The sequence below is a fragment of the Alosa pseudoharengus genome, unplaced genomic scaffold (genome assembly GCF_046254945.1).
Source record: "Alosa pseudoharengus isolate Yale_2024_CS ecotype anadromous, Long Island Sound unplaced genomic scaffold, YU_APseudo_1.1 YU_APseudo_1.1_scf_20, whole genome shotgun sequence".
Classification (NCBI taxonomy): Eukaryota; Metazoa; Chordata; class Actinopteri; order Clupeiformes; family Clupeidae; genus Alosa; species Alosa pseudoharengus.
In genome coordinates this window covers 20947505-20973340 of record NW_027468664.1, presented here as the reverse complement: position 1 = coordinate 20973340, position 25836 = coordinate 20947505, and the positions used below count along the sequence as shown (strand labels likewise).

The window sequence follows — 25836 nt, the reverse complement described above, 5'->3', positions numbered from 1 at the left end:
AAAAAATGTGCTGGACTGGGCGGCGGTCATATTTTGTACCGCTCTGCGGTACATCTAGTTTCACTTGCAAGGGTTAGTTCAGCAGACAGATTTAGAGGAAGCCATGTTCTCTGTAGAACTGAGCTCTGGCCACCACATAATTTGAGTAATCCTTCGCAAAGGTGTTTTCATCCACTTTTTCATACTCAGCGGGGACATTCCGTGGTCCAGCATAGTAAGCTGCAATCCCACCTGAAGTGAAGAAATGTGACACTGAGTTACAAGATCCACTAATATACAGTTGTGCTCATAAGTTTACACACCCATGCGTTGACTAAAAAGAGGAAGAAAAAGTAATCTTTTGGAAATTGATCTTAATGCCTTAATTAAAGAAATGAGGAAAAATCCAACCTTTAAGGACACCAATTTTCTTTGTGAATGAATAATGTATCAAAAATAAATAAATGTTCGGTAACACTTTACTTGACAGTATCGACATGAGTGACATGACACTGTCATGATACATGAAACCTAACCCTAATCCTAACCCCAACCCTAACCCTGACCCTAACTCTTAACCTAATGGTGCATTCAGAGCACCTCGGAATGACAAGGACCGCCCCCATGGCTACTTTGTTTTTCCGACAGCAAGTGTTCAAGTGCTTTGCCATCGAATGTGTGACAAACACGGATGCCACAACAACGGTTAAAACATACACTCACTAATCCTAAACAAACAACTGTATTTGCTTAAAATATAGTGTAAGATGCTCGTGAAAGAAAGATATGCAGCTTTTCAAGTGATAAAAAGGGCAAATTCCCAAGTTCACATTCAAACTGTTGGACATGCAAGGCCACATGGACTACAAACGAACTACAACGTGACGACAAAAGTGATGACGAGCCCCTAACTGGGCAACTCTGTTAGCAAAATCTAGCCCCAGTTTCTGACCTCTGACTCACACGTTAAGTGACGTGAATGACGCAGAATGATGATGTTTTCACTCGGAGAAAGGTTTTTCCGAAGCTCATGAACGCTAGGTAACCCTAAACCTAAACCTCATCCTAACCCTAACTTGTTATGACAAAAACCGAATGTCACTTAATAACAGAAGCGTTGTCATAAATGGTTATGACTTGTTTATGACACGTTCATGACAGTGTCATGTCACTCTTATGTCAACACTGTCAAGTAAAGTGTAACCAAATGTTCTTCCTTAAAATACAGGGGTCATAAGCACACATCCCTATGTTAATCTCCCATAGAGGCAGACAGATTTTTATGGATCCAGGATACATCCTGATAAAGTTCCCTTGGCCTTTGGAATTAAAATAGCCCCACATCATCACATACCCTTGTGTTGCCCCCTGCAGGTAACCCCCAGAACCTAGTCAACGTCAGCCGTTTCTCAGACGTAACCCCAGGCCTAGGCAGTTAAGACCCACGATACCCCCCTTGAGGTTATTGTAGATAGCAGGGACCTACTGTTGAGCGAAGTCGCACGTCTTCCCTCTGCGGCGCAGATAACCTATTTGCTCCTATTTTTAAATATCCCCCTTGGAAGTTGATCAGGCTTCCGTGGTGGATTTATTGAGATGTTATGAAATAAGGAGCGACTATGCCTAGGTCTCGAACAGTTGGCTAACGTGCGAAGATGTTTGACCCTAGAATTTATCTAGAGACACAGGTTATAGGCTACTTCTTGCTCAGGTTTTATAAAGATGGAGATTTTGTTACCGTCCAGCAGCACCCAAGTCCAACTAACCCAAGTCTTAGACAGAGCAGATAAATAACCACAGAAGAAACCAGTTATCTTACCCTCCTGCTGGAATTCGTAGAAAAACCAAGAGAAGACAAAAAATACTGCTTGACGAATTAGATGCCAAGGTTAAATGAGTTTCTTTACTTTTCAGCACTTTGGAGATGATGACAAAATGCGGCGTAATATCCACTTGCAGGTTACAATGTTGTAGAAAATATAAAAAGAGTAAATCCACAAAAGAGAGTAAAATAAAATAGTAATCCACAGGTGGAGAAGAGAATACAATAGTAATCCACAAACGGAGAAAAAGGTATATAGGAAAAAAGTAAGTCCTCAAAAAAGGGAAAAATCCGCTGATAGTCGTTCTGCAGTCTCTCACTGTCGGAGTAGCAGTGCGATCCCGGCAACAGGTAGTGCGGAGTTACGATCCGCGGCTTCAGCCTGGCACAAAGTTCCAACACTTGCCTTCTCAATGAAGTACGGACAACGAATCCTGACAATCAAGCGTAACAGCAAACAGCACGTAGCAGTAGAAGAAAAAAGAAGAAGCAGCCCCGATCGTTTAGTTCGGCCCTTATTTATACTAGGTAGACTTGACCTCCCCCACACATTCCTGAGACAAATCAATCCTATTTTCCCACGACAGTTTAGAACCTTCTAGAAGTTCCCACGAGGGCTGGGAATATTCTCACGTTAGCTGGAAACATAGCTGGGAATATTCTCACGGTAGCTGGGAATATAGCTGGGAATATTCTCACAATAGCTAATACATTCTAGAAGTCACTGATCTTAACCAACAATTTAAGATGACACGCATTCACATCCTTCTCCGGGTTACATTTTGGAGATGATACATTACATTCAGGTTTACAGATAGTTTCCAGAGGTTACGCAAACAGTTTACATTCAATGGCAATTATAACCATATGACACATTACATTTAGCAACATACACTTTTACAGTCATCAAGAGAGATCGGTTACATTCTTACAGGTTACAAACATTTATGGCATTAACCCTTCACACAATGCAATCTGAATACATTCATTTAAACAGTTTAAGGCACTTTACCCATTTCACAGTTTGAGACATACAATTCTTTACATGCATAATTCCCTAGACTTTACAAGGTCAGGCTACTAAAATACTTGTAATGATACATTTCATTCATCGCACTTTATTATTTATTATGAGGTAATTGTTTGCAGTTATGGTTCATTTTCCATTCTTTTATTCACATTCAATAATCATCAACTATTTCTGAGGTCAGGGTGATCTGGTTTAGTAATCCTGCACATTGTTCAACATCTGCTTCAACACATTCATTCACTTCCATGCTTTCAGGTGATCTTAATTCAAGAGTAGGTTGCAAGGTAATTGGTTTAACATTACGATTCAATTCCTGGTCAGTTTCTTTCCTAATTTGTCTAATCATATTTTCTAGATCAGAGAGATTACCTTGATAGCTAGCGCTGAATCTAGCCTTTCTGCATTTTCGCCTTGTAAGACGTATTGGTTTTGTGCTACCGCTCTGTGGTCCATACGGTCGGTGTTCTGGCAACACGTCACCCTTCACCATACCTAGAGATAGGGGGTAGGGTAGGATAGAGATAGGGGTACTTTCCATAAGATCATCTCTCAATGCAAATCAAACCAGCTTTTAGGCTAACTGAAATAAGTACTAGGTATGGTGAAGGGTATGTGATGATGTGATAACCATCCAGACAAAAATATCATGGAGGAACAAATATTCAGCTCTGCAGCATTTTAATAATCCAACACTATGACTCAACTTTACAAGACACATCACACCATAGGTATTATAGCTTATAAATGATATGACTCGTTCAAAATCAGTCAGTGAATGCGCACATGCATAGAGATGACAAGACAGCCGTGAGGCAGCCGTGGCCTACTGGTTAGCACTTTGGACCTGTAACCGGAGGGTTGCCGGTTCGAACCCCGACCAGTAGGCACGGCTGAAGTGCCCTTGAGCAAGGCACCTAACCCAGGGGCGCAGCTACCCATTTTTTGAGGGGTATGCAACAACAAAAAAAAACACACAAACAACTAAAGTAAACTTGCAACTAAAGCAAATTATTATTTTTTAAGAAATTCTGCCAATTTGAACTTGAAGTATTGTTAAATGGTGCATTGTCACTTTAAGACTTTAAGAGAGTCTAAACGGTTCTCATAACGTCCTTTTGCCAGCTGTTGCTCACAAAGGATAAGGCTGATAGCCTTTGTTTGCCACATTATCAGCACAATATTAAGCTATTAATATTAGGATTGTTAGGAAATGGAAACATGTAATGAGTTGTTGCTAGCGTGACATTTCTGTTTGCAGTTTGCCATTAAAAGTTCAGTATGAGCATGGTAGCCACCTAGCTATCTTAATGGAATAGGTTATGTTTCCATTGTCATATGCTTAGCAAACGATAGTCTGTTAACATGAATATTTGCAAGCCTCCAAGCACAGACGTCACACTTTAAATCCTACCTGTTGCTTTTCACCATCCACTTATTTAACTACTGTCGCATCCCTTGACATCCCATCTCATTTTCCTCTTTCTTTTTCTATGTTTAGCCCCCGACAGCTTTTTTTGCTGTATCCATCTTTTTCCATAGACGAAAACTGCTCACTCAGCGCTCACGGCGCCCCCACCTTTTTTATGTCAACATTCTATGATGGAATCTTATGAGATAGGGCGCCTACTCTAGCCTGTTAGTCCCTAAAATGTTATCTAACATTGGGGAAATGCAGAAATGCTTTAGAAACGTACAACAGTAGCTACATATAGAATATATCAAATATATTATTATTATTATTTTTTACCATCGCTTTGGCGCCCCCACGGTGCTGCGCCCCTATGCGCCGCATATAGCGCATACCCACCTCTTGCGCCACTGACCTAACCCCTCACTGCTCCCAGAGCGCCGCTGTTGATGCAGGCAGCTCATTGCGCCGGGATTAGTGTGTGCTTCACCTCACTGTGTGTACACTGTGTGTTGTGTGTGTTTCACTAATTCACGGATTGGGATAAATGCAGAGACCAAATTTCCCTCACGGGATCAAAAAAGTATATATACTTATACTTATACAAGAGGACTGGAACTTAAAAGAGAGCCATCGTCTCCTATTAGTCACAATCTTTACACCACCATCATATATGATGGAACAGTCTGTAATATGTAAGACATTGTAGCCTTCCTGATGAGAGCCAGAACATTTCCTTACAGATTTTTAGTAACTGAGAATGACACTGAGGGAACCACGATGTACCATCCAACAAGAGAAGAAACCCTGTTGGAGCCTCACATATCCTTTCACTTAGTAAATCAGTCAGCCTGCCCTTTGATAACACCAATCTTTTCGGTGAAGAATGTGTAAATAAATAAAATAAAATGATCTGGGGAGAACTTATGTCACCTCATGGTTGGCATCTCCTCTCTCCTAAATCCAAATATCCAGCTACACGCCAGAGGAAGCTAATACAGTGTGTACCATAGACATAATATACATAGACGCCGCATTGGCTGCTGGAAACAAGAAATGCGGCCGCCATCTTGGACCGGTCATACTCCTCGTTGCTTTGCAGCAGAAGACACAAGATGACTAGCCTAGAAATCTAGACGCACCCTAGCGGCGGCAAATTAATTTGCTCAGCCTGTACGTCTAGTATCAAACCATAGGGATTTCTATTGGCTGACGCCGTGGACGTCATCCAATCACAGCGCTCTATTTTGTTAGAGGACTGTCATTATCCTGTTAAGCCCGTCTTAAGACTCTCTAACAAAATAGAGCGCTGTGATTGGATGACGTCCACGGCGTCAGCCAATAGAAATCCCTATGGTTTGATACTAGACGTACAGGCTGAGCAACTTTGGAGGAGTTGGACTTGTGCTTTTCTTTGAAAGTTGAGCAACACAATGCACTTAAGTCATTCCTTTCGAAGAAGGATGTATTTGCCGTTTTGCCGACCGGATACGGAGATACGGATATGGTCGTAGCGCTGGCCTATTGCATGCCTAGGCAGTTTGAAAGACAATTCTCTGCCCGCCCCTTGGATTAAGCGAGGTGAATGGTTCGATTCCAGACTATACATTTCAATGATCTAGGATGGCCCGCCAGGCTACAAGATGACAGCACTGTGCAGCACGTTCCTTCTCAAATCGGCGGACCATACTCGGGGGATTTACTTTTCACAAGTAAGATTTAACATTACCGTACTATTGGTTGTATTTTGTGAATAGAATATTACCAGAGCTGAGAAGGAGCAATCTTTGATATTACTGTATGAAAATCGTAGCCATCTAGCTAGGCTATGTTTACTCGGTGTTCACCCGGCTATGAACTGAGACTTGATAAGTCATATTCCATAACACTGACTTAGATTACAACTGACACAAGAAGGCTATTGTAGAAATAAATCATACTAGATTTGGCTGGCGAATTTTACACAAGTGGCACAGACTGTAGCCTATTATTGGGCAATCGCTAGCTGCTACTTGTAGCCTAAGCGTGTTGGTGGTAGCCTAGCTTCACTATTTCCTGAATAAAGTAACTTTTCAATAGCTCAACTTCTTTATTTATCAAGTAGCTTAGCCACACAAGCGACACTTTTCTTGTCATGTGAAATGAGTACAATTTAAAGTAGCTTCCTATGTAGTGAACTAGCCTACTGCTGTGTTTGTGTTACTAATACATTTGACTGGGTGGTAGTTTTGTGTAGTGTTTTATTTATGGCAGAGTAACTGATAGTTTAGTTCACTACAATTTCGAAGTAGCTTGCCCAACACTGTATTATTCACATGTCATTTACACTAACAAGAATAAGATGCCTCTCAAATTCCTTTTCATTCATTTATTTATTATTTTGTATCTCCCCAGAACAACTGCCTTGTTCAAGGAGACTGTGAATGAACTGAACGGTCTCACATCCCTGGAACTTAGGAAGGTGCAGCTCTTCATTGCAGTACTGCAGGGCATCTGCTACACTGTGACTGAATATTTGATTTATGAGCTCCACCTTCATCACCTGCATTCGCCACTCTGTGTCCCATTTTACCATCGTCTGGTTGACTCAGTCCTCTTTTATGGAGTTTACCCAGTTTCACTATGTTCTGCCATCTTATTTGCCCACCTGCTGTCTGAAGCACTTTTGTTCTCAGCCAAAGTGTACCCAAGCAATTTTAGCAAGGTGGGAACATACAAAATTACATGCACCAGTTGTCGAAATCATAGAACCAACTGCATGACGGTAACCTCTGTCTCACTGAGCCTGTGAAGACACTCGCTGATTCTTCACTGATTGCAATGAACGGGGCTGATCTTAGCAGTCTCTAAAATGTTTCTTAATTCCTTTTTATTTAATCTCTTCATTGGGGCTGGAACCTTTCTGAGAACTGTAAATAACAGATGCTGTTGATGAACCCATTGACACTGTACAAGTGACAAGTCACCTCTTTGTCTTGAATTGATGAACTGTTAAAACCAATGTCTGTTTTTTAAGGATCAGAAACAAACCTACAAACTTGCACTTTACAATATTTATGGAACTTGTCTAACAAATACTGTTGATATTGAACCCAGTTACTCCATTTCCTTTATGCCACACCAATGTCTGTTCATCACTTTATTTTTGATGGCACTGAACTGAAAATGTTAATGGATTTTTTCTGTAAATTTAACTTGTATCCAACCAGTTTTTGTCTATGCTGTCAAACGTGGATTAGTTATGTTCCCAGCTTTTATATTGGATGTCATCACTTTATAATATATATCAGAATATTCTATTACTGTTAAGCCCACTATGAATATTAAAATACACACAACCATGTTTCCTGTATCATACAGCTTTTCTACTGGGAGGTTTACAACTTATTTAGTCAATTTACCCAAGTTTGTCACTAAACCACATAGGCCTACTTGGAATACCCCTCAGATGTCTGAATGGCACTGATCTCACTTAAATGTTTATGGAACCTTTCTGTGGACTTTGAATAATGCTGTTGATGGAACTTTTCTGTCAACTGTGAACTATATTTAACTCATTAAACTTGTATCAAACTAGTTTTGTCTATGCTGTCAAACATGGATTATGTTCCCAGTTTTGATATCGGACGTCAGGTCACTTTATCATATATCAGAATATTCTATTACTGTTAAACCCACTATGAATATTAAAATACGCTGAACCATGTGGCCTGTGTCATAGCTACATGTATGACCTTTGCAGCAAAAAAAAAAACGTGTGAAAATCTGTTCGGTATTTAGTGTGGTATGATTAATTAAATGCGCTGACAGCTCATTGCACCAGCCAAACAGATTACACTGAGTGGAGTGGATGACCGATCCAAGATGGCGGCCCCACGTCTCGTCAGCGCTAGTAGGGAGTATCAGTCGATGCGGCGTCTATGTATATTATGTCTATGGTGTGTACACACACTTTTGTGATTATTACCTTTGCCTCCACTAGGGGGCAGAAGGTATTGTAATTGGATCTGTCTGACCGTCTGTTGCTCTGTCCATCTGCATGTGTGTATCCACTCACATAACTTAAAAAGCACTTGTTCAATTTATTATACATTTTCATGTAAGGTAGAGGGTAGGGCTGCAGCTATCGATTCTTTTTGTAATCGATTAATCTAGCACTTTATCGATCGATTAATCGATTAATCGGATAATTTTTTTTTTGCATTTTTAAACAACCAAAACACATAATGCATAACGAAAATTACATGGCTGTAAAATGATCAAGCAATTGGCACAGAGGTATTTATCTAACTCCAAGATTAGGCTACAAAACTAAGCCCATTTATTGCAATTTACCCATTTAGTGTTTTTAAGTGCCATTGCCATCAATTAAATAATGTTCAAAATGCTCTCTGTAAAATTGCAGCCTCTTGTGCATGACTTAGCTGGGCGAACAAAGCTGTCCATACTATGTTGTGAAGTGCTGGGAGGGAGAAGAGGGAAAGCAATTTAATGCATTAATATGTAACCTACAACAAGTTTCATGCTGTAATCTAGACCTGACATCAACATAAATATCTGTTTTATGTAGATTTCTACACCTGCAGCATTTACTATTAGGCTACTAACAAATAATTTTACCATTAGGCTACTAAAAAATCATTTCTGGGGTGAGCCTATTTGCTAGGCTACGTAGATTATTTGATAGATAGGCTAGATAGATTGATAAATAGCCTAGCCTACTTTATTGACGCTTGGTGAAACAGCATGGAGTGGATATTTAGGTTCAGATGCTTGTTCTTCTCCTTTTTAAGTATGTAATGATCCCAAAACTTTACTTGAAAACTTTATACATTCTCTGCCATTTATGGATATCTTGACTCCGCCATCGCGCCAGCTAAATTCAGAATGTATTAACAATCTTTGGTATCACGATTCACGCGCTAGTGGTGTGCTTCCTGAACAACGGTCCGTGTGGAACAATCAGATCCCTGCGCGTATAGTGCGCGTCATAGGAATTTAACGAGGCTTCGAGGCAGGGTTTTTGCCTCGAGTAATTTTTGTAATCGAGTTATTCGAGTAACTCGATGAATCGTTTCAGCCCTAGTAGAGGGTCACCAGACCTCCAATTCCTACCGGATCACCCTTCCTAAATATTTTGTCAAAGAAAAATATAGAGAAATGTAACACCACTGATGGGTATTAATACTCTGTAGACTATTTTTCATTTATTTATAGACTGAATTATTCAACTGAGATATTTCTCTAAGGCTCCTGAACGACTGGACAAAGGTGATTCACACTGGTTGCACACCCATAGAATTATCAAATGGAAAAAGTAAACAGATCACCCCTGTTAGAGTATGATACTGAGTATGCAGGTTATCATCAACGCATACCTTTAAGTTGCTGTTCCTTGGTCCAATTAAGGAATCTTCTTTTAATGTCTCTTATTGAAGAAATGAGAATGCCCGTGCCTTGTTTGATATGCTCCTCACGGTCCCAGTCACCCTTCAGTTTGTGCCACTGTTTGGTGATCTAGAACAATCAGGTAAACCATTCAGCATCTCATTTGTGCAAAATACATGTTACATGTCAACAAAAGAAGTTAATGCATGACATTTGTAGTCTACACGTTTACTTTTCAAAGTATGTGACAGGCTCACCTGCATTAGTCCAAAAGTATCTCGATTGGCATTCCAACCATCCTCCAGTACATGCTCTGAACCTGCCCTGGATGATCTAGATATGATGCCAGCAATGACAGCTGGATCCACACCGGTCTCCCGTCCAACTTTTATGATGATGTCCTTGTACTCGTTCATCCTGTCAAGATCTGTTTCAGCCAGCTCGAAGGAGGCAGGCTTACCTGCAGTTAAGGATGTTGATCAAAATGTTTAAAGCACTGAGGGCAGTTTCCCATACATGGTTCAAGCATAATCCTGCAAAACACTTTTAGTCTAAGTCTAGGCTTAATACTTGAAACTGGCCCTGAGAGTTTAGCCAAACTAAAAGAAAAAGCATTATTTCAGCATTACTAAACAATCATGGCACAAAATGCATATTAGATATAGTGTCCCGTTGAGTTTTCAGTCTGCATGAAAGACTACATGCTATCTTACCAGAGATCTCATTGTTACCATCCTGACGGGCAGTTGCTGCTGATGCCCCAGTGGTCTCAGTCTTCATAACATCTCCATAGCGTCCAACTGGAAACAACAAGGACGAGAAAAGAGTTCATCCTACGTGTGGGTTTCTATACATAACTCTCCAAAATAAAAAAATAAAAATAAAAAAAACATAAATGTCTAAGGATTTTAAGGCAAAGAATTTTGTTCTCACCATCATAGTCTGTAATAGGAGTCATGCGTCCTATGCAGGTACACAAAATTATATAGCTTATTTGAAACATTTATCTGAAACCGAACCTGTATTGCGGTCATTGAATTAAATGGTGGTGCACAGAATTGCATGAGGCTGAAATAAAGCAGCCTGGCCATGCCCATCTAGATCTCCTTTCAGTTTGGAACACCATAGTTCACTAATGTTTTCCATCAGTCGGCAGATTACCTGCCCAACCAGCGACGAGAAGGGATGACACTAAGGTTTCAAAATCGAAAGTGGCTGAGGTAAACAATAGTAGCAACGCCTGCAAACACTGCAGTCGAAAGAATGTGTTAATTTATTTACAGCAAAATATAGGCCCACAACATTGTTTCCTGACTGCCAATGCTGTTTATTGTCAGTTTGTACTGTAAACTTTAGGCGAAGTAGGAAGTAACGTTATGAATTCCTAATCAATGTAATTGGTTAGGCTGGACCAATGATTTCAAAGTTAGCGCAAAGTCACCCCTGCAGCGATGCAAGTGTTGGAAAGGTTTCCCAATCGTGAGTGAAATGAAAATGACAGGGAAAGTAAATGTCTCAGTTCAAATGAATTTAAATTTAATTGAACTACAAATTTGAAATTAAATAGGATTGAATTATAATTGTTAATTTAAATGTATGTGAATTTCTACTATAGGCCAACTTTTAATCATGGGCGTAGGTTAGGGGGGGATGCTAGGTACTAGTCCCATCAATATTTTTGAGCTGACAAAATTGTCCCCACTAATATTTTAACAAACTCCTTTGTGCTTTTTGGACCGATGTCGACGGCCAGGACGACAGTACAAGAAACACTGTCATTTGATTGGCTGAAACTTTAAGGGGGGTTATCTGACATGCACAGGAGTGTCAAAGCATAGGCTACTTCACTTTGTGGTGGCACTGGCAGACAAGCCAGCAGGTGTGTTGGGTAGGCTAAGTTATCAGGGCTATCTACCAATACATAATCCAAAAAAGGCCAGTGTAAAACATTTTAATATTCCCTTTGCTCTTCGGCATGTACATGTTTGCCCCTTCTTGTGCTTTGTAGATCAGCTATGCCACCAAAGAAAAAAAGGGTCATACTGTACAAAGCTTTTTCATGCAGAGTCTAGGTAGGCAAAATAACTAGTCTAGCCTAACATGAGCTTCCAAATACAGATTCTACTGTGAAAAATAGCATTAACTGTTGATAGTATACAGTGCATACGGAAAGTATTCACAGCACTTCACTTTTTCCACATTTTGTTATGTTTCAGAGTTTTGAGAAGATGAGAAGCGTAAAGAAGGACAAAACAAAGACTGAACTAGAATGAGGAGTTCACCAGAGCAACACAGATGTTTAATCTTTAGATTTTTATTTTAATGTGCCAATATAAGGGACTAACGTTTCAACGTTCTACCACGTCTTCGTCAGAGTCTAGTATGGGGTGTAGAAAGAATCACCACACCCTCCAGAGGCGGAGACATTATTAAAAAACTCTTATGTAGAGAGGCGTTTTGGATATTTACTCTTAATACACTGGAACCTCATGGCCTCAATTTAACCTATCTTGTTTCTTGTAGGTTTATGTGCATATTTAATGAATTTATGATTATTTTGTATTGATCTTAATGACTTGTTACTATATATGAAGTTGAGATGTTACCATATATGTGATTTCTGTGTCTATTTTGTCTATGTTAGTATAATCACTTGTTATGCTTACACCCTTCAGGGCTGTTAATGTTTTGAGTGTAGCCTGCTTCTATGGTAGCCATAGGAAGACCCCTGCACACCTGTCAGGTGTTCCTGTTTAGCTTAATAAGGTACCACTACCTATGCTTTTCATTCTAGACTCTGATGAAGACGTGGCAGAACGTTGAAACGTTAGTCCCTTATGTTGGCACATTAAAATAAAATTCTAAAGATTAAACATTGGTGTTGCTCCTCTCTCTCGCTACAATTAGGGGAGAACAACAGCAACAGCAGTGGTTGACTTTTAAGTAAGTGTTATCTATTAATAATTACATTAGAGGACTGAAAATAAAAAAGACAATGTAAGACTGATAAATAAATTATTTGATTCTTGAATATTTGTTATATGTTGTTATATAGACACTGTATTTTATTGTTATGCTGGGTGCATAACACAATGCATAACATTGTGCATAACACAAAGGCATGATAGACCCAGAGAAAACAATATGAAATATACCTCAGCTCAGCACACACACACACTCATACACACATACAGACAGAAAAACAGAAAAGAGAGGGAGAAAAGAGAGGTAGGGAGGGAGAGAGAGAGATAGTGTTTGGGCTCACTTGTCAGCCATTCCTCTAGGTCAACCCTCCTGTCTTCCTCGTCCTCCTTTTGCCGACGCAGGTCATTGAACACCTCCTGTAGTTGGTCCCTGTTGTGTACACAAGTACAGGGACACCCTTAATGCGGCCCGCTCTAGGTACGATTCATCACTCATCAACTACTCTAAGTCTAGGCCGAAAACACTCTTCAGGATGGTCAATAAACTCCTCAAACCTCCTGTGACTGCCTGCCCCCAAACACCTGAGCAGTGCCAGGCTTTCCTTCATTTCGTTGAAGACAAAATGATCAGATTTACCATAGTTTTCAACCTTCTGCTCAATCTGTCTACATATTCTCCTCCTCTGGGCCCTAAACTCACCCACTTTACACCTGTTGATGCCCTTACTGTCTCAAATATCATCACTAAATCTAACCCCTCCTCCTGTCAGCTTGACCTGCTCCCACCCCCCTACTTAAGGCATGCACCACAGCTATCTGTGAACCAGTGGTTGTACTAGTTAACTCTAGCCTCTTAGTCCATGGGCCAGGACCCAAAAAATCACATATCGGTATCACCTGAGGTGGCAAAATCTACCAATGATTTTTGTAATCCTCCATGCCTGAGGGACATTATTTGGTATGATAGCCCTCTCTAAGTGGTAGCTTAGTTGTATTTTTCCTAGCTTTTATACCGGCACACAGTAAATTATACAATACAAGCCTATGTACAGATATGGTTGCCTCGAAGTCTGGAGGAAGGTGGGACATGTCTTAATCCATGTTATATCACATCTAGATGACATAGGCTTGTAGAAAATATAAAATTTAGATGGATGATTTAGTTTTTCATTAATGATGCAGGCAAAATTAAATAAAATGTACACATTTTCGCCTATATAATACATTAATATATACATGCAAAAGGATAGAAAAGGGTGGATCAAGTCCAAACTCATGTTTTGTGACATCTAGAGAGTATGGGCTTTTAGAAAATATATGGATTAAATGGCTGAATAGGCATGTTTGGCTTTGATGGAGACCATAATGTCTTGGCTGCAAAAATGGCTCAACTTTAGGCTACAGGGGAATTTATAGGTGGATGTGCTCAAACGTTTGAAGACAAGATTAATGAGGACTCAAAAATATATTTTTAATCTTCATCACTATCATTATATTCATCCAGACCGGCATTTATGTTCTCCTCATCCTCCTCTTCCTCCATCTGATTTCTACAAGTTTGTAACATACACAATTCCGTGCACTTTAATTTGTTTGAAAGGCAGGAGCAGTCAGGAAGTTTGCAGGTCCGTACACATTTGCAGGCCAAGTTAGTTTCATCTTTGTCTATGTCTGAATCTTCCTTTGTGTACGCCCTGTAGCAGGATCTATGGTAATGGACTTCTGCTTGCTACATTTGTCACAAAATACAGGTGCTGGTCATATAATTAGAATATCATGAAAAAGTTTATTTATTTCAGTAATTCCATTCAAAAAGTGAAACTTGTATAATGTATACATTTATTCCACACATACTGATATTTTCCAAGTGTTTATTTATTTTAATTTTGATAATTATAACTGACAACTAATGAAAACCCCAAATTCAGTTTATCAGAAAATTAGAATATTGTGAAAAGGTTCAATATTGAAGACACCTGGTGCCACACTCAGTTAATTAACTCAAAACATCTGCAAAGGCATTTAAATGGTCTCTCAGTCTAGTTCTGTAGGCTACACAACCATGGGGAAGACTGCTGACTTGACAGTTGTCCAAAAGACGACCATTGACACCTTGCACAAGGAGGGCAAGACACAAAAGGTAATTTCTAAAGAGGCTGGCTGTTCACAGAGCTCTGTGTCCAAGCACATTAATAGACACCCATTCAAAAATGTGGGGGAGATTCACAAAGAGTGGACTGCAGCTGGAGTCAGTGCTTCAAGAACCACAACGCACAGACGTATGCAAGACATGGGTTTCAGCTGTCGCATTCCTTGTGTCAAGCCACTCTTGAACAAGAGACAGCATCAGAAGCGTCTCGCCTGGGCTAAAGACAAAAAGGACTGGACTGCTGCTGAGTGGTCCAAAGTTATGTTCTCTGATGAAAGTAAATTGTGCATTTCCTTTGGAAATCAAGGTCCCAGAGTCTGGAGGAAGAGAGGAGAGGCACAGAATCCACGTTGCTTGAAGTCCAGTGTAAAGTTTCCACAGTCAGTGATGGTTTGGGGTGCCATGTCATCTGCTGGTGTTGGTCCATTGTGTTTTCTGAGGTCCAAGGTCAACTCAGCCGTCTACCAGGAAGTTTTAGAGCACTTCATGCTTCCTGCTGCTGACCAACTTTATGGAGATGCAGATTTCATTTTCCAACAGAACTTGGCACCTGCACACAGTGCTGGTTTAAGGACCATGGTATTCCTGTTCTTAATTGGCCAGCAAACTCGTCTGACCTTAACCCCATAGAAAATCTATGGGGTATTGTGAAGAGGAAGATGTGATACGCCATACCCAACAATGCAGAAGAGCTGAAGGCCACTATCAGAGCAACCTGGGCTCTCATAACACCTGAGCAGTGCCACAGACTGATCGACTCCATGCCATGCCGCATTGTAATTCAGGCAAAATGAGCCCCAACTAAGTATTGAGTGCTGTATGCTCATACTTTTCATGTTCATATTTTTTAGTTGGCCAACATTTCTTATTTAAGTAATAAATAAGTAATAAGTAATATTCTAATTTTCTGAGATTCTGAATTTGGGATTTTCATTAGTTGTCAGTTATTATCATCAAAATGAAAATAATTAAACATTTGAAATATCAGTCTAATGAATGAATATAACATACAAGTTTCACTTTTTGAATGGAATTACTGACATGATTGAACTTTTTGATGATATTCTAATTATATGACCAGCACCTGTATACCTTTGGCCTCATAAACTCTTAAAGTCGTTGGACCTTCCCTTGCGGATTTTCTTAGGTCCTCTGTGACAGACGGTTCTGCAGATATGTCTTTTGCAAGGATCTTGTCAAGCAGTTTCTTCATAGTAAAGATGCTACGGCATTTTCTGTGATACAATATGGATGGTATTCTACCCTCAGGGAGACCTTTAGCAAGATCAAGGATGGGGCTCTAATTTCAGCTGCTCTCAGTAGTGTGTATCATGACTTTATGTTCATACAGTAGGTGCCACAAGGTTTATCATCTGAACAATGTATTAATCACTCCCCCCTAGGGTTGGGCACCGAAACACGGTCCTAATATGGCACCGGTGCCGACACAAAAGGTAGTAACTGCATCGAATAACAACGTGGATTTCGGTGCTTAAATAGCGTTTTTTTATTTTTTATACAAGGCATCACTGCATGTCGCCATCTCTAACGTCTTGCTCTGATAGAAAAATATCCAGATACAGTTAGCTAACATATGATAAACACTGGATGTATAAACCAGAGGGGTACACCACATAGGCGAGTGGACCGTGTTTGACAGCTTGCGTGAGCCCAAGTAGCTTACTTTAAAGCGATATCGCGAGCTCCTGTCAAAATCTAGCAATGGGCCTAACTACACACAAGCAAAAGGCTATGAAACAACATCAACAGTAGCCTATACGTTAATATCCTTGCTAATGCGCTAACTGACATTTATTTGAAATGTTATCAGCAAAGTTGTAAGGTGAAAACTTTATTTCACGGTGTTAAACAACATAATCTTTATTAATCTTTCATGTGCATGAGGCCCATATAGCATCACAATGAATATGAAGATCATGTTAAAAGTTAGCTGGCAAAAACATAAATATGTAGGTTACATACCATGTCACTGAGCTGTCAAAGAGGCTACGAAACCATCTGCGTAGGCTACGTTATCGCTAATTAAACTCAGCTGACTGGTGTTAGCGCATAGCCATAGTTGCTTTTAAAATGCCTACTAGGCTAGCGCTGGAAAACACTTCAACACCGACATGTACCCTAACATGTTCAAAACTACTGCGTGTTATGGGTTAAAACATGAAATTTCTTGAAGCATTTGGGAACACACTGAATTAACTGGAAAATAGAGTCCCTGTTAGATTAGCTTGCTTGCAAATGCCGTTGTCCATGACCTGGCAGTTTTATGGCAAGCGGTTTTAACATACATTATGGCAGCGGTTCCCAAACTTTTCCCCCCGCTTACCACCGCCTACATTCCGACTCGGCTCGCGTACCCCCACCATCCGACACATAAAAACGTAACGCATTCTATAATTCTTTCCCTGACCGGCCCGCGTAAGGTCCGTGAAAGAACAATAGTCAAGAGCCTAGCATAGAGATAATTCATGCAAATCAATATCGTTGTTTTTATTTTTGAAAGCGACTGCTATTTGTACGCCCATACATTTGTGCGTGGATGCATAAGACGTAAACACCCTCACTGATGTGCTGGTGAATATAATTTATGCTTCTGCGTCGACACAATGCAGTTGCCTTTACGTCGGCGTAAACCTTTCAAAGTTTTGTGTCTCTTATGTCTGCGTCGCTCACCACCGCAAAGGTTGTTAGAACGAACTCTTACTGCTGGTCTTTGGCGAGAAGTGTTCATTTCAAAACGTTACTGGCAGAAAGACAGTTTACAATCGGATAACCCCGTAATTGTAACCAAAATATGTCTGAGTTTATTTGCAAAGCTTATGTTAGCGAACTAGTATGATGCTACTACCCACAGGTTGCTTGAAGCAGCCGGCTCAACACAGAGCGAGTTGACCAATCACAGTTATGTGCATAAAGTTAAAGCAAAAACATAGCCTACATTTTTAAAATAGTTTTCTTTGTGCATGTTGATTAACTAATGACAGCCTACTATTGTCTGCTCCACATTTTCGTAGTCTAATTCTGCATAGAGTTAATTTAATGATGGTAATGATTTAATGATGAAATATTGTTGAGTGTTGATGAAATGGTGGCACAGGCCTAGGTTGTACTGACTCCTTCACATTTTCATGACCTAGCCTAATTATATAGATATTGTAGTACTTTTTTATATCAGTCTTTGAAAACTGAAAAAACTGTCAAAATGTCAAAAAATAATTTTCGAGAATGAGGATTAAATACTGGACATAGATTAAATATTGCTGTTTTTCCTTTGTCTCCCTCACATTTTCATCTGTTCTTACGACTAGTAAACAAAACCATATGATTTACTTAATGTTATACAAGAACAGAATAGAATTGAACAGAATTGAGTTCAGACTTGAGTTCGGTATTTTGGGTCCGGCCCTCCTCAACAGTCCCAGTTTGTCATGTGGCCCCTTGGGGAAATTAGTTGCCCACCCCTGCCCTAGAAGTAGCTCGCGTACCACAGTTTGGGAATCCCTGCATTATGGCAAACCGCCTACACTGGGTAAACTTGAAAGCAGAGCTCACCATTGTGTGTGCATGCATGGCAAGCTGTTTTAACGTTTAAATGAGATATTGATAGTAAATTGAATATAACAGTTCAAATTTGTCTTATCAATAAAAAAAAAAAGCAATTCATGCTTTAGACCATTTTAATTTAAAACATTTTAAAAACAAAGTACCGGTTCAGGCACCGTTTCGGCACCGGCACCGTTTTAAAAGTATCGATTTAGCACCGGTATTGGATAAAACCCAAACGATACCCAACCCTACTCCCCCCCCGAATACCACTACTTCCTTCTGCCATGCTTCTCTATTCTGGGATGTACAACAATTTGAAAGCAACAGAGATATATCAGGAATGATGTGCTAAAATGAGGCCTTTTCCTACTCAGCAACAGTGTGTGTGACTGTGTGTGTGTGAGAGAGAGAGACACAGAGGGAATATATGAAGTGTGTGCGTGTGAGTGAGAGAGAGAGAGAGAGTGTGTGAGAGAGTGCGTATGTGAGGGAGAGAACATGTTCACTTGCCACTCTCATCAGTATTCTAGCCTACCAACTGAAACTGCTCTCTCACACATAGGCTACATCTCTGTATATTATAAGTAAGTAAGTATATATACTCTTTTGATCCCGTGAGGGAAATTTGGTCTCTGCATTTATCCCAATCCGTGAATTAGTGAAGCACACACTAATCCCGGCGCAGTGAGCTGCCTGCAACAACAGCGGCGCTAAGTGAGGTTAGGTGCCTTGCTCAAGGGCATTTCAGCCATGCCTACTAGTCGGGGTTCGAACCGGCAACCCTCTGGTTACAAGTCCGAAGCGCTAACCAGTAGGCCACGGCTGCCCCTAATTTTTGTCCTTTCTTTTGTTCACACACATATTGGGGAAGTCTACAGTACGGTTTACAGCAGACATCATTGCTTGATAATGATGTTAGTACCTTACTTGGGCCAGTTGGGTTATTATATCTAGTCTTTCACAAGTAGCCTAGTCATTGGTCATCCTTGCTCATTCTCACACATCTGAATCATAACACAAATAAAAATAAACAGGACTCACCTTGTAATCTGTTTTTGACACTACAACAGCCATTGTTGTTCTGTAGCCTAACTAAACTGCTTCCATCCACATACTGGCCCTGTGGCCCAGCAAACACCAACACCAGTGTTGCCAGATTGGGTTGAGTGATTTCCGCCCATTCACGCTCAAAAACCTGCCCTCTTCAGCAAAAAAACGCCCCAACAACGATTTTGTCATAGAGAACCATTCAACTTTTCTTTTGATGTCTATGGGACAGTGCTCTTCCACAGGAAGTTGATTTACACAGCGGCCCCATCTTGTGAAATGGGCTAATTTAGGCCTAATAGTGCTTTAGAATTGAAATATTATGGCATGTCCGATCATTATAGTTTTGGTATCATTAAGGAAAACAGATTAATTACCCTAAAATATATTTTAGTCTATATATTCTAGATGTGATATTATGTGCATTGAGACATCTCCCAACTTCCTCCATACCACTATACCTTAGTTCTGTAATGTATTTTGCATTACATTGAAATGCATTGATTTTCAATGGACAGCTATTAGTTATGGGTCTAAAATAGCTGTGTATTCAGCTATCTAACCCATATATTTTCTAAAAGCCTATACTCTCTAGATGTGATATAGCAAGAGTTTGGATTTGACCCACCCACTTTTAGTCTTTTGCCTCTATCTAATCCTATATTATATAGGTGAAAAAGTGTATGACGGATACATTTTAGCCTATGTAATTCATGTAAAGCTAAATTATCCATCTAAACTGTATATTTTCTAAAAGCCTATGCCATCTACATATGATATAACATAGATTAAGACATATCACATCATCCCACACACTTGCATACACCTATACCTACACATAGGCATGTATTGTGAATTGTACTGGGTATGGGTATAAAAGCCAGTAAAAATACAACTAAGCTACCACTTAGAAAAGGTTATCATACCAAAACATATCTCTCAGACATAGAGGATTATGAAAATCATTGCTAGATTTTGCCACCTTTGGTGATACCAACTTCTGCTCTGGCCCATGGACTATCTGCTCTGATGTTGTTCCCCCTGCTCTGAAAACTGCTGCAGTTACCCCCATTTTAAAGAAGCCCGACTGTGATCCCACTTCTCTCTCCAACTACTGTCCTATTTCAAACCTCCCCTTTCTGGCCAAAGTACTGGAAAGAGTGGTTGCTTCACAACTTCACTCCTTTCTCACTGACAATATACTGTATGAGCACTTCCAATCTGGTGTCCGTACACGTCACAGCACAGAGACTGCACTCCTGCGAGTATTAAATTACCTCCTCCTGTCTGTTGATAACGGCTCACCAACCATTCTCATCCTCCTTGACTTAAGCGCTGCATTTGACACGGTCAACCACAATGTACTCATCTCCCGCCTGTCAGCTCTTGGTATCTCAGACATAGCCCTCCACTGGTTTCAGTCCTACCTCTCCAACAGACAACAGTTTGCCACTTTGGGTCCACACAAGTCTGCCACATCCCCTGCCACTCGTGGTGTCCCCCAGGGTTCTGTTCTTGGGCCCCTCCTCTTCCTTATATATATATATATATATATATATATCCTGCCCCTTGGCCAAGTCATCAGTAGACATGGCCTTCAATTCCATTGCTATGCCGATTACATCCAATTAGATCTCACTACATCCTCCCTCACTGACCCTCTTCCCAGTTCACTCACTAACTGCCTTTCTGATTAAAATCTATGAATGCAAGATAACTTTCTAAAACTCAACACAGATAAAAAAACGAAATCCTTCTCATCAGCCCCAAACCTCAACTGTCCAAATCTCATAGTCTCAGTCTGAACATTGATGGTACAATTGTCAAATCCGCTCCTGTTGTCAGAAACCTCGACATACTGCTTGACTGCTTGACTCCTCACTCAGTTTCGACCCCCACATTAAATCCCTCACTAAAACTGCATTCTTTCACCTCCGGAACATTGCCCACCTTCGCCCCTTCCTTTCTACCACTGATGCACAAACCCTGTTTCACTACTTCATTACATCCTGCCTAGACTACTGTAACCCTCTATTCATTGGCCTCCCCACTAAATCACTAAATTCAGAATTCTACTACTAACTTTCAAAGCCTTCCATGACCTTGCTCCTCCTTACCTCTGTGACCTTCTGATCTCTTACACTCCTTCCTGCTCCTTCAGATCCTCTAACCGCACCAGACTCTCTACCCTAGGTGGCAGGTCTTTCAGCTCCATGCCACAAGCTCTGGAATTCCCTCACCTCAAGACCTTTCTGTTTCAGGAACACTTTTCTTCTCCCGCCTCCGCTTAGACTCATCGCAATTTTCTGTTTGTTTTTGTGTTGTCTTGCTTTGTTTGTGTTGGCTTTGTAAAGTGACCTTGAGTCTGAGAGAGGCGCTATATAAACTAGATGTACCGCAGAGCGGTACAAAATATGACCGCCGCCCAGTCCAGCACATTTTTTCCACAAAAATAAATCACGCTGAAAGGCCTATATGATTCTAACTGTTTCACTAAATTGCATTATTCACACGTACTCAATTCTCACTGATATCTGCTAGACAACAAGTACCAAAACATGATTAGTTCATAGATTTCACATGTAAAATTCATTTTATACAACCCCACCTCCATCTTGCCTGTTCATAATTCTGAGAAATTCTTGAATTGTGTGCATGTTCATGTTTATGTTATGTGTGTGTGTGTGTGTGTGTGTGTGTGTGTGTGCGTGCGTGCTTGTGTGTGTGCCTGCGTATGTGCCTGTGCAAGCGTACATATGTCTACTGTGTGAGTATGTGTCATACGTATGATTACTGTGAATGTATGTGTGTGTGTGTGTATCTGTTTGTGCACATGTGTGTACATGAAATGGGTTAACATGACCCCTGGAGGCAAACATACGGGAAAAAATGGTCATCCTAGGCCCTACAGTTCTCAAGATATTCACAGAGAACTGTGTCTGCCCTACCCTCCTTTCGGGGGGTCCAGTTCAGCGGGGGGGCTACACATCAAAACGAAAAATGACGGTTCCATGCTATCCATGTGGGGGTACATGCCCACCAAGTTTTGTGTACCCCAGTCTTTCAGTGTCCCGGGAATCCTTGTTGGTGTACGTCACTAAATGTACACATAAATTATTTTATTGTAAGGCCCCCCATGAACGAAAGTACACAAAACTTGGCATGCATTCGGAGGGTGTCATAATGATCCTACACTTTTCATTTCGTGCAGTTTTGACCTTGTCAGCCAGAGATATTGTGATGAAAACACCTAATTTTTTGCTTTTTAATTTTTAACTAGGTGGCGCTATACATGAAATAAGTGGTAATGGGATGGGTTGACATGCCCCCTTAAGACCAACATACATAAAAAAGGTGGACCTCCTAGGCCCTACGGTTCTCGAGATATTCACAGAAAACTGTCTCCGGCCACCTACAGGCCAGTTGGTGTATAGTAACATAAATTAATTTATTGTGTGGCCCCCCATGAACGGAATTCCACAAAATTTGGCGTGCATACAGAGGGTGTCATAATGATCCTACACTTCCAATTTGGTGCAGTTTTGACTATGTTAGGTCACAGATACCTTCAATTACAACACCTCATTTTTACATTTTTGTGTTTAACTAGGTGGCGCTATACATGAAATGAGTGGTTATGAAATGGATTGACATGGCCCCTTGAGATCAACATACAAAAAAAAATGGTCCTCCTAAACCCTACGGTTTTCGAGATATTCACAGAAAACTGTGTCTGCCCTACCCTCCGCTTCGCTGCGCGGCGGTCATAATAATAGACGAGGGCGAGAGTTGTTGGTCCAGACGAGGGAGTCTCCCGTACCTGTGCTTCACCTGCAGGGCAAGGGACAGTGTGTCGGCGGCCTGGCTGAGTCGCATGTTGAGCGGGTCGAACTGTTGGCCCATTTCCTCTGTGTTCCACATGCGCTCGATCCAGCAGGCATCCACGTGGGCCTGCACCAGCTCCATGGCCGTCTGCAGCACCTCGCCCAGCTCCGTCAGGGCCTTGCGCACGAGCACGGTCTTGTCGCACAGGTCCTGTTCCTGTGCAGCCTTCAGCAGCTCCACCAGTAGAGACACGCGCTTGGAGAGGTGTGCACAGTGCTTCTTATTGCTCTTTACCTTTTGGCACTGGTTGTACACCATCAGTGTTATTTCCAGGATGGGTTGAAGGATGGACATGATGGGTTCCATGTCTAGGAATGAAGGAAAGAGAGAGAAAGAGAGAGAGAGAAGGAAAGAGAAAACATATAATGTGATGTATACTGCTGTCCTCCATCCAGGACCTGTACCGGTACAGGGTCAGGAAAAGGGCAGCAAAACTCTCTGCAGGCCCCTCACATCCTGGTCACAAACTGTTCAACCTCCTTCCCTCTGGTAGGCGATACGGGGCACTGTTTGCCAAAACCAGCCGATACAGATGCAGCTTCTTCCCCCAAGAAATCAATCTGTTGAACGCTAAAAAATAGTACCCACCCTTACACTGAACAAAGTCAGTCAACACTATTCTGCTCATCTACATGTATACTAGTCATGTATACTTCAATCTTACAACTACAATATTGTTATTAATACATTATCATTGCACTGAACTGCCTTGCACTATATTTATATCTAAATCTTAAACCTCAGATATTGCACTATTCCTTCCCTCTCTTCATTGTACCTCACCTGTGCCTGTTGAGGTGTCCATGACCATGGCAACCTTGACAGGGATAACAACAGCCGCACAACGGACATTTGCACTACCCTACTGCACTACGGGCAATTGCACTACTCTATCCCACCCATAGTGTTCTATTTATTTATCTACAAAGGTACATACTGTAACTATTTATACATGGCTATATCCTACTGCTCTTACATGCATCATTTCTTACAAGGGACACCCGTACAAAAATTTCATGTTTGCTGCAAACTTGTGGGCGATTTGTGGGAAACAAAGGAGTTCACTAGAAAATATTGCCAGAAATTTGCCAATGTAGGCCGCTAGAGGCAAACTTCCACCAAATTTCTGGCAATAATGAGAAGTTTGCCACTAGTTGCAAATGAGAAATACAGAAAAATAAATACTGAAAATTAGAAAAATAAATACTGAAAATGCTACTTAAGTGTCATTCCATGAGAAAACCAGGCAGAGGTCCGAAGATGGGGGTCAGCCAAATCGGCTCGTACTTTATATGTGTGATAGGTATGTGGAACTATGAACAGCCATATGAATCAAGAGTAAGGCCCTCACGGGGATTTGAATCCGGGTCTCTGGAGTGACAGGTGGAGATGAATCCCCTGTACCACCCTTGGATATGAATGAACTAAAAGTCCTCCTGCAGGAGAGTCAGACGCAGGGTTCACTGAGTCACAAAAACAGGCAGGCAAACAGAAGTTCTTGCAGATTGTTGCAAAGTATCACAGGCATAGGCAATGACCATCAAGTCAAAAAAGGCAAAAATATCCACAGAGGGCAGTAGACAAAGTCCATTTAAACAGGCCAGCCTAAGTCAAAAAACACCTCAAAGAGGGAGAAATTGATAACAAAAAGTATTTTCAAGCGGATTCTCAAAACTACAACACAGGTGGCACACAGAAGAACTCAGCAAAGGCACTAACAAACACATGCTCCTTAAATACCCTGATTCATTAACAATCACAGGTGTAATCACTCAAACACATGAGCTGAGAAAATCAGGCAATTTCTGAAAATGACAAAAAAAGGTACAAATGAGGACATCTAGTGGCAAAAGGCAGTAACTGCAACTGAAAAGTCCCTGTGGCCTGGCACGAGTAAAACCCTCCAGCTATTTGTCGTTACTGAGTTCTGGGGCCCCCCTTGGAGACCCTCGAAAATCAGGCAATTTATGGCTGAAAATTACCCTATAGGCTACCCTGATAATTCTGATAAAGATATGGACATAACTTTTATATTTCCATAGAGTTCCCTATAGTTTTACAGACCAAAGTTGAAGATTGAAGAGCATTGAAATTAAGAGGGTGTACCAGGGGTTTATCAGACCCACTGAAAGCAGAATTTTCATCTCTCTAAATTTTGGTCATTTTTATGAGGCATTATCTCACATGCACAGTGGCTTTGGTGGATGGTTTTACTGTTGCTGGAGAGAGGAACATCTACCAATTCAAAAACAATCGTCGTCTAATTGGGCCACACATAATGCGAGCCGTGACAGGAGGGTCTTTATGGGCATTTTTTTGGGATCATACTGAAAAGCCATTTTTAAACAGCAATATCTGGAAAACTCTCTCACCTGTAGCCTTCAAATTTTCTACAGTCAATATCTGTTATTATCATCCAGACATGGAATGTGTGTAGCTCAAGTAACCTAGTAGGTACTTAAACTTCTTCCAAAATTTGGCTTGGCGAAATAAAATAGCACATTTGAAGAGTTGTTGAGCCCCCAGTTTTTCAGATAGAAGACTACAGTAAGCATCTCTGGTACCAGGTTAAACACTGTACAAAATGTGGTATCTCTTAAATGATTACTTTCACAGATATTAAGGCTCAAAATTGAAGAA

General features: G+C 40.8%; 1 protein-coding gene across 1 annotated transcript; it reads right to left on the bottom strand.

The window, feature by feature from the left end:
- Positions 1–34: 34 nt before the first annotated feature.
- LOC143136469 (lysozyme g-like) lies at positions 35–23502 on the bottom strand. The gene is made up of 7 exons (XM_076297194.1): positions 23132–23502; positions 12893–12981; positions 10561–10590; positions 10341–10427; positions 9885–10087; positions 9618–9756; positions 35–231 (listed from the first exon to the last, which is right to left on the bottom strand). Exons 1-7 carry the CDS (start codon positions 23500–23502, stop codon positions 92–94), a joined length of 1059 nt encoding a protein of 352 aa, XP_076153309.1. The 3' UTR covers positions 35–91.
- Between the last annotated feature and the right edge of the window lie 2334 nt (positions 23503–25836).

Excerpts from the sequence above, each read along its gene's own strand:
- LOC143136469 (XM_076297194.1), bottom strand. The coding sequence starts at position 23,502 with ATGGAACCCATCATGTCCATCCTTCAACCCATCCTGGAAATAACACTG. Across the intron at positions 12,982-23,131 it reads GCCCTGCAGGTGAAGCACAG|GGACCAACTACAGGAGGTGT; the intron begins GTACGGGAGACT and ends TGTACACAACAG. Across the intron at positions 10,428-10,560 it reads TCCTATTACAGACTATGATG|TTGGACGCTATGGAGATGTT; the intron begins GTGAGAACAAAA and ends TGTTGTTTCCAG.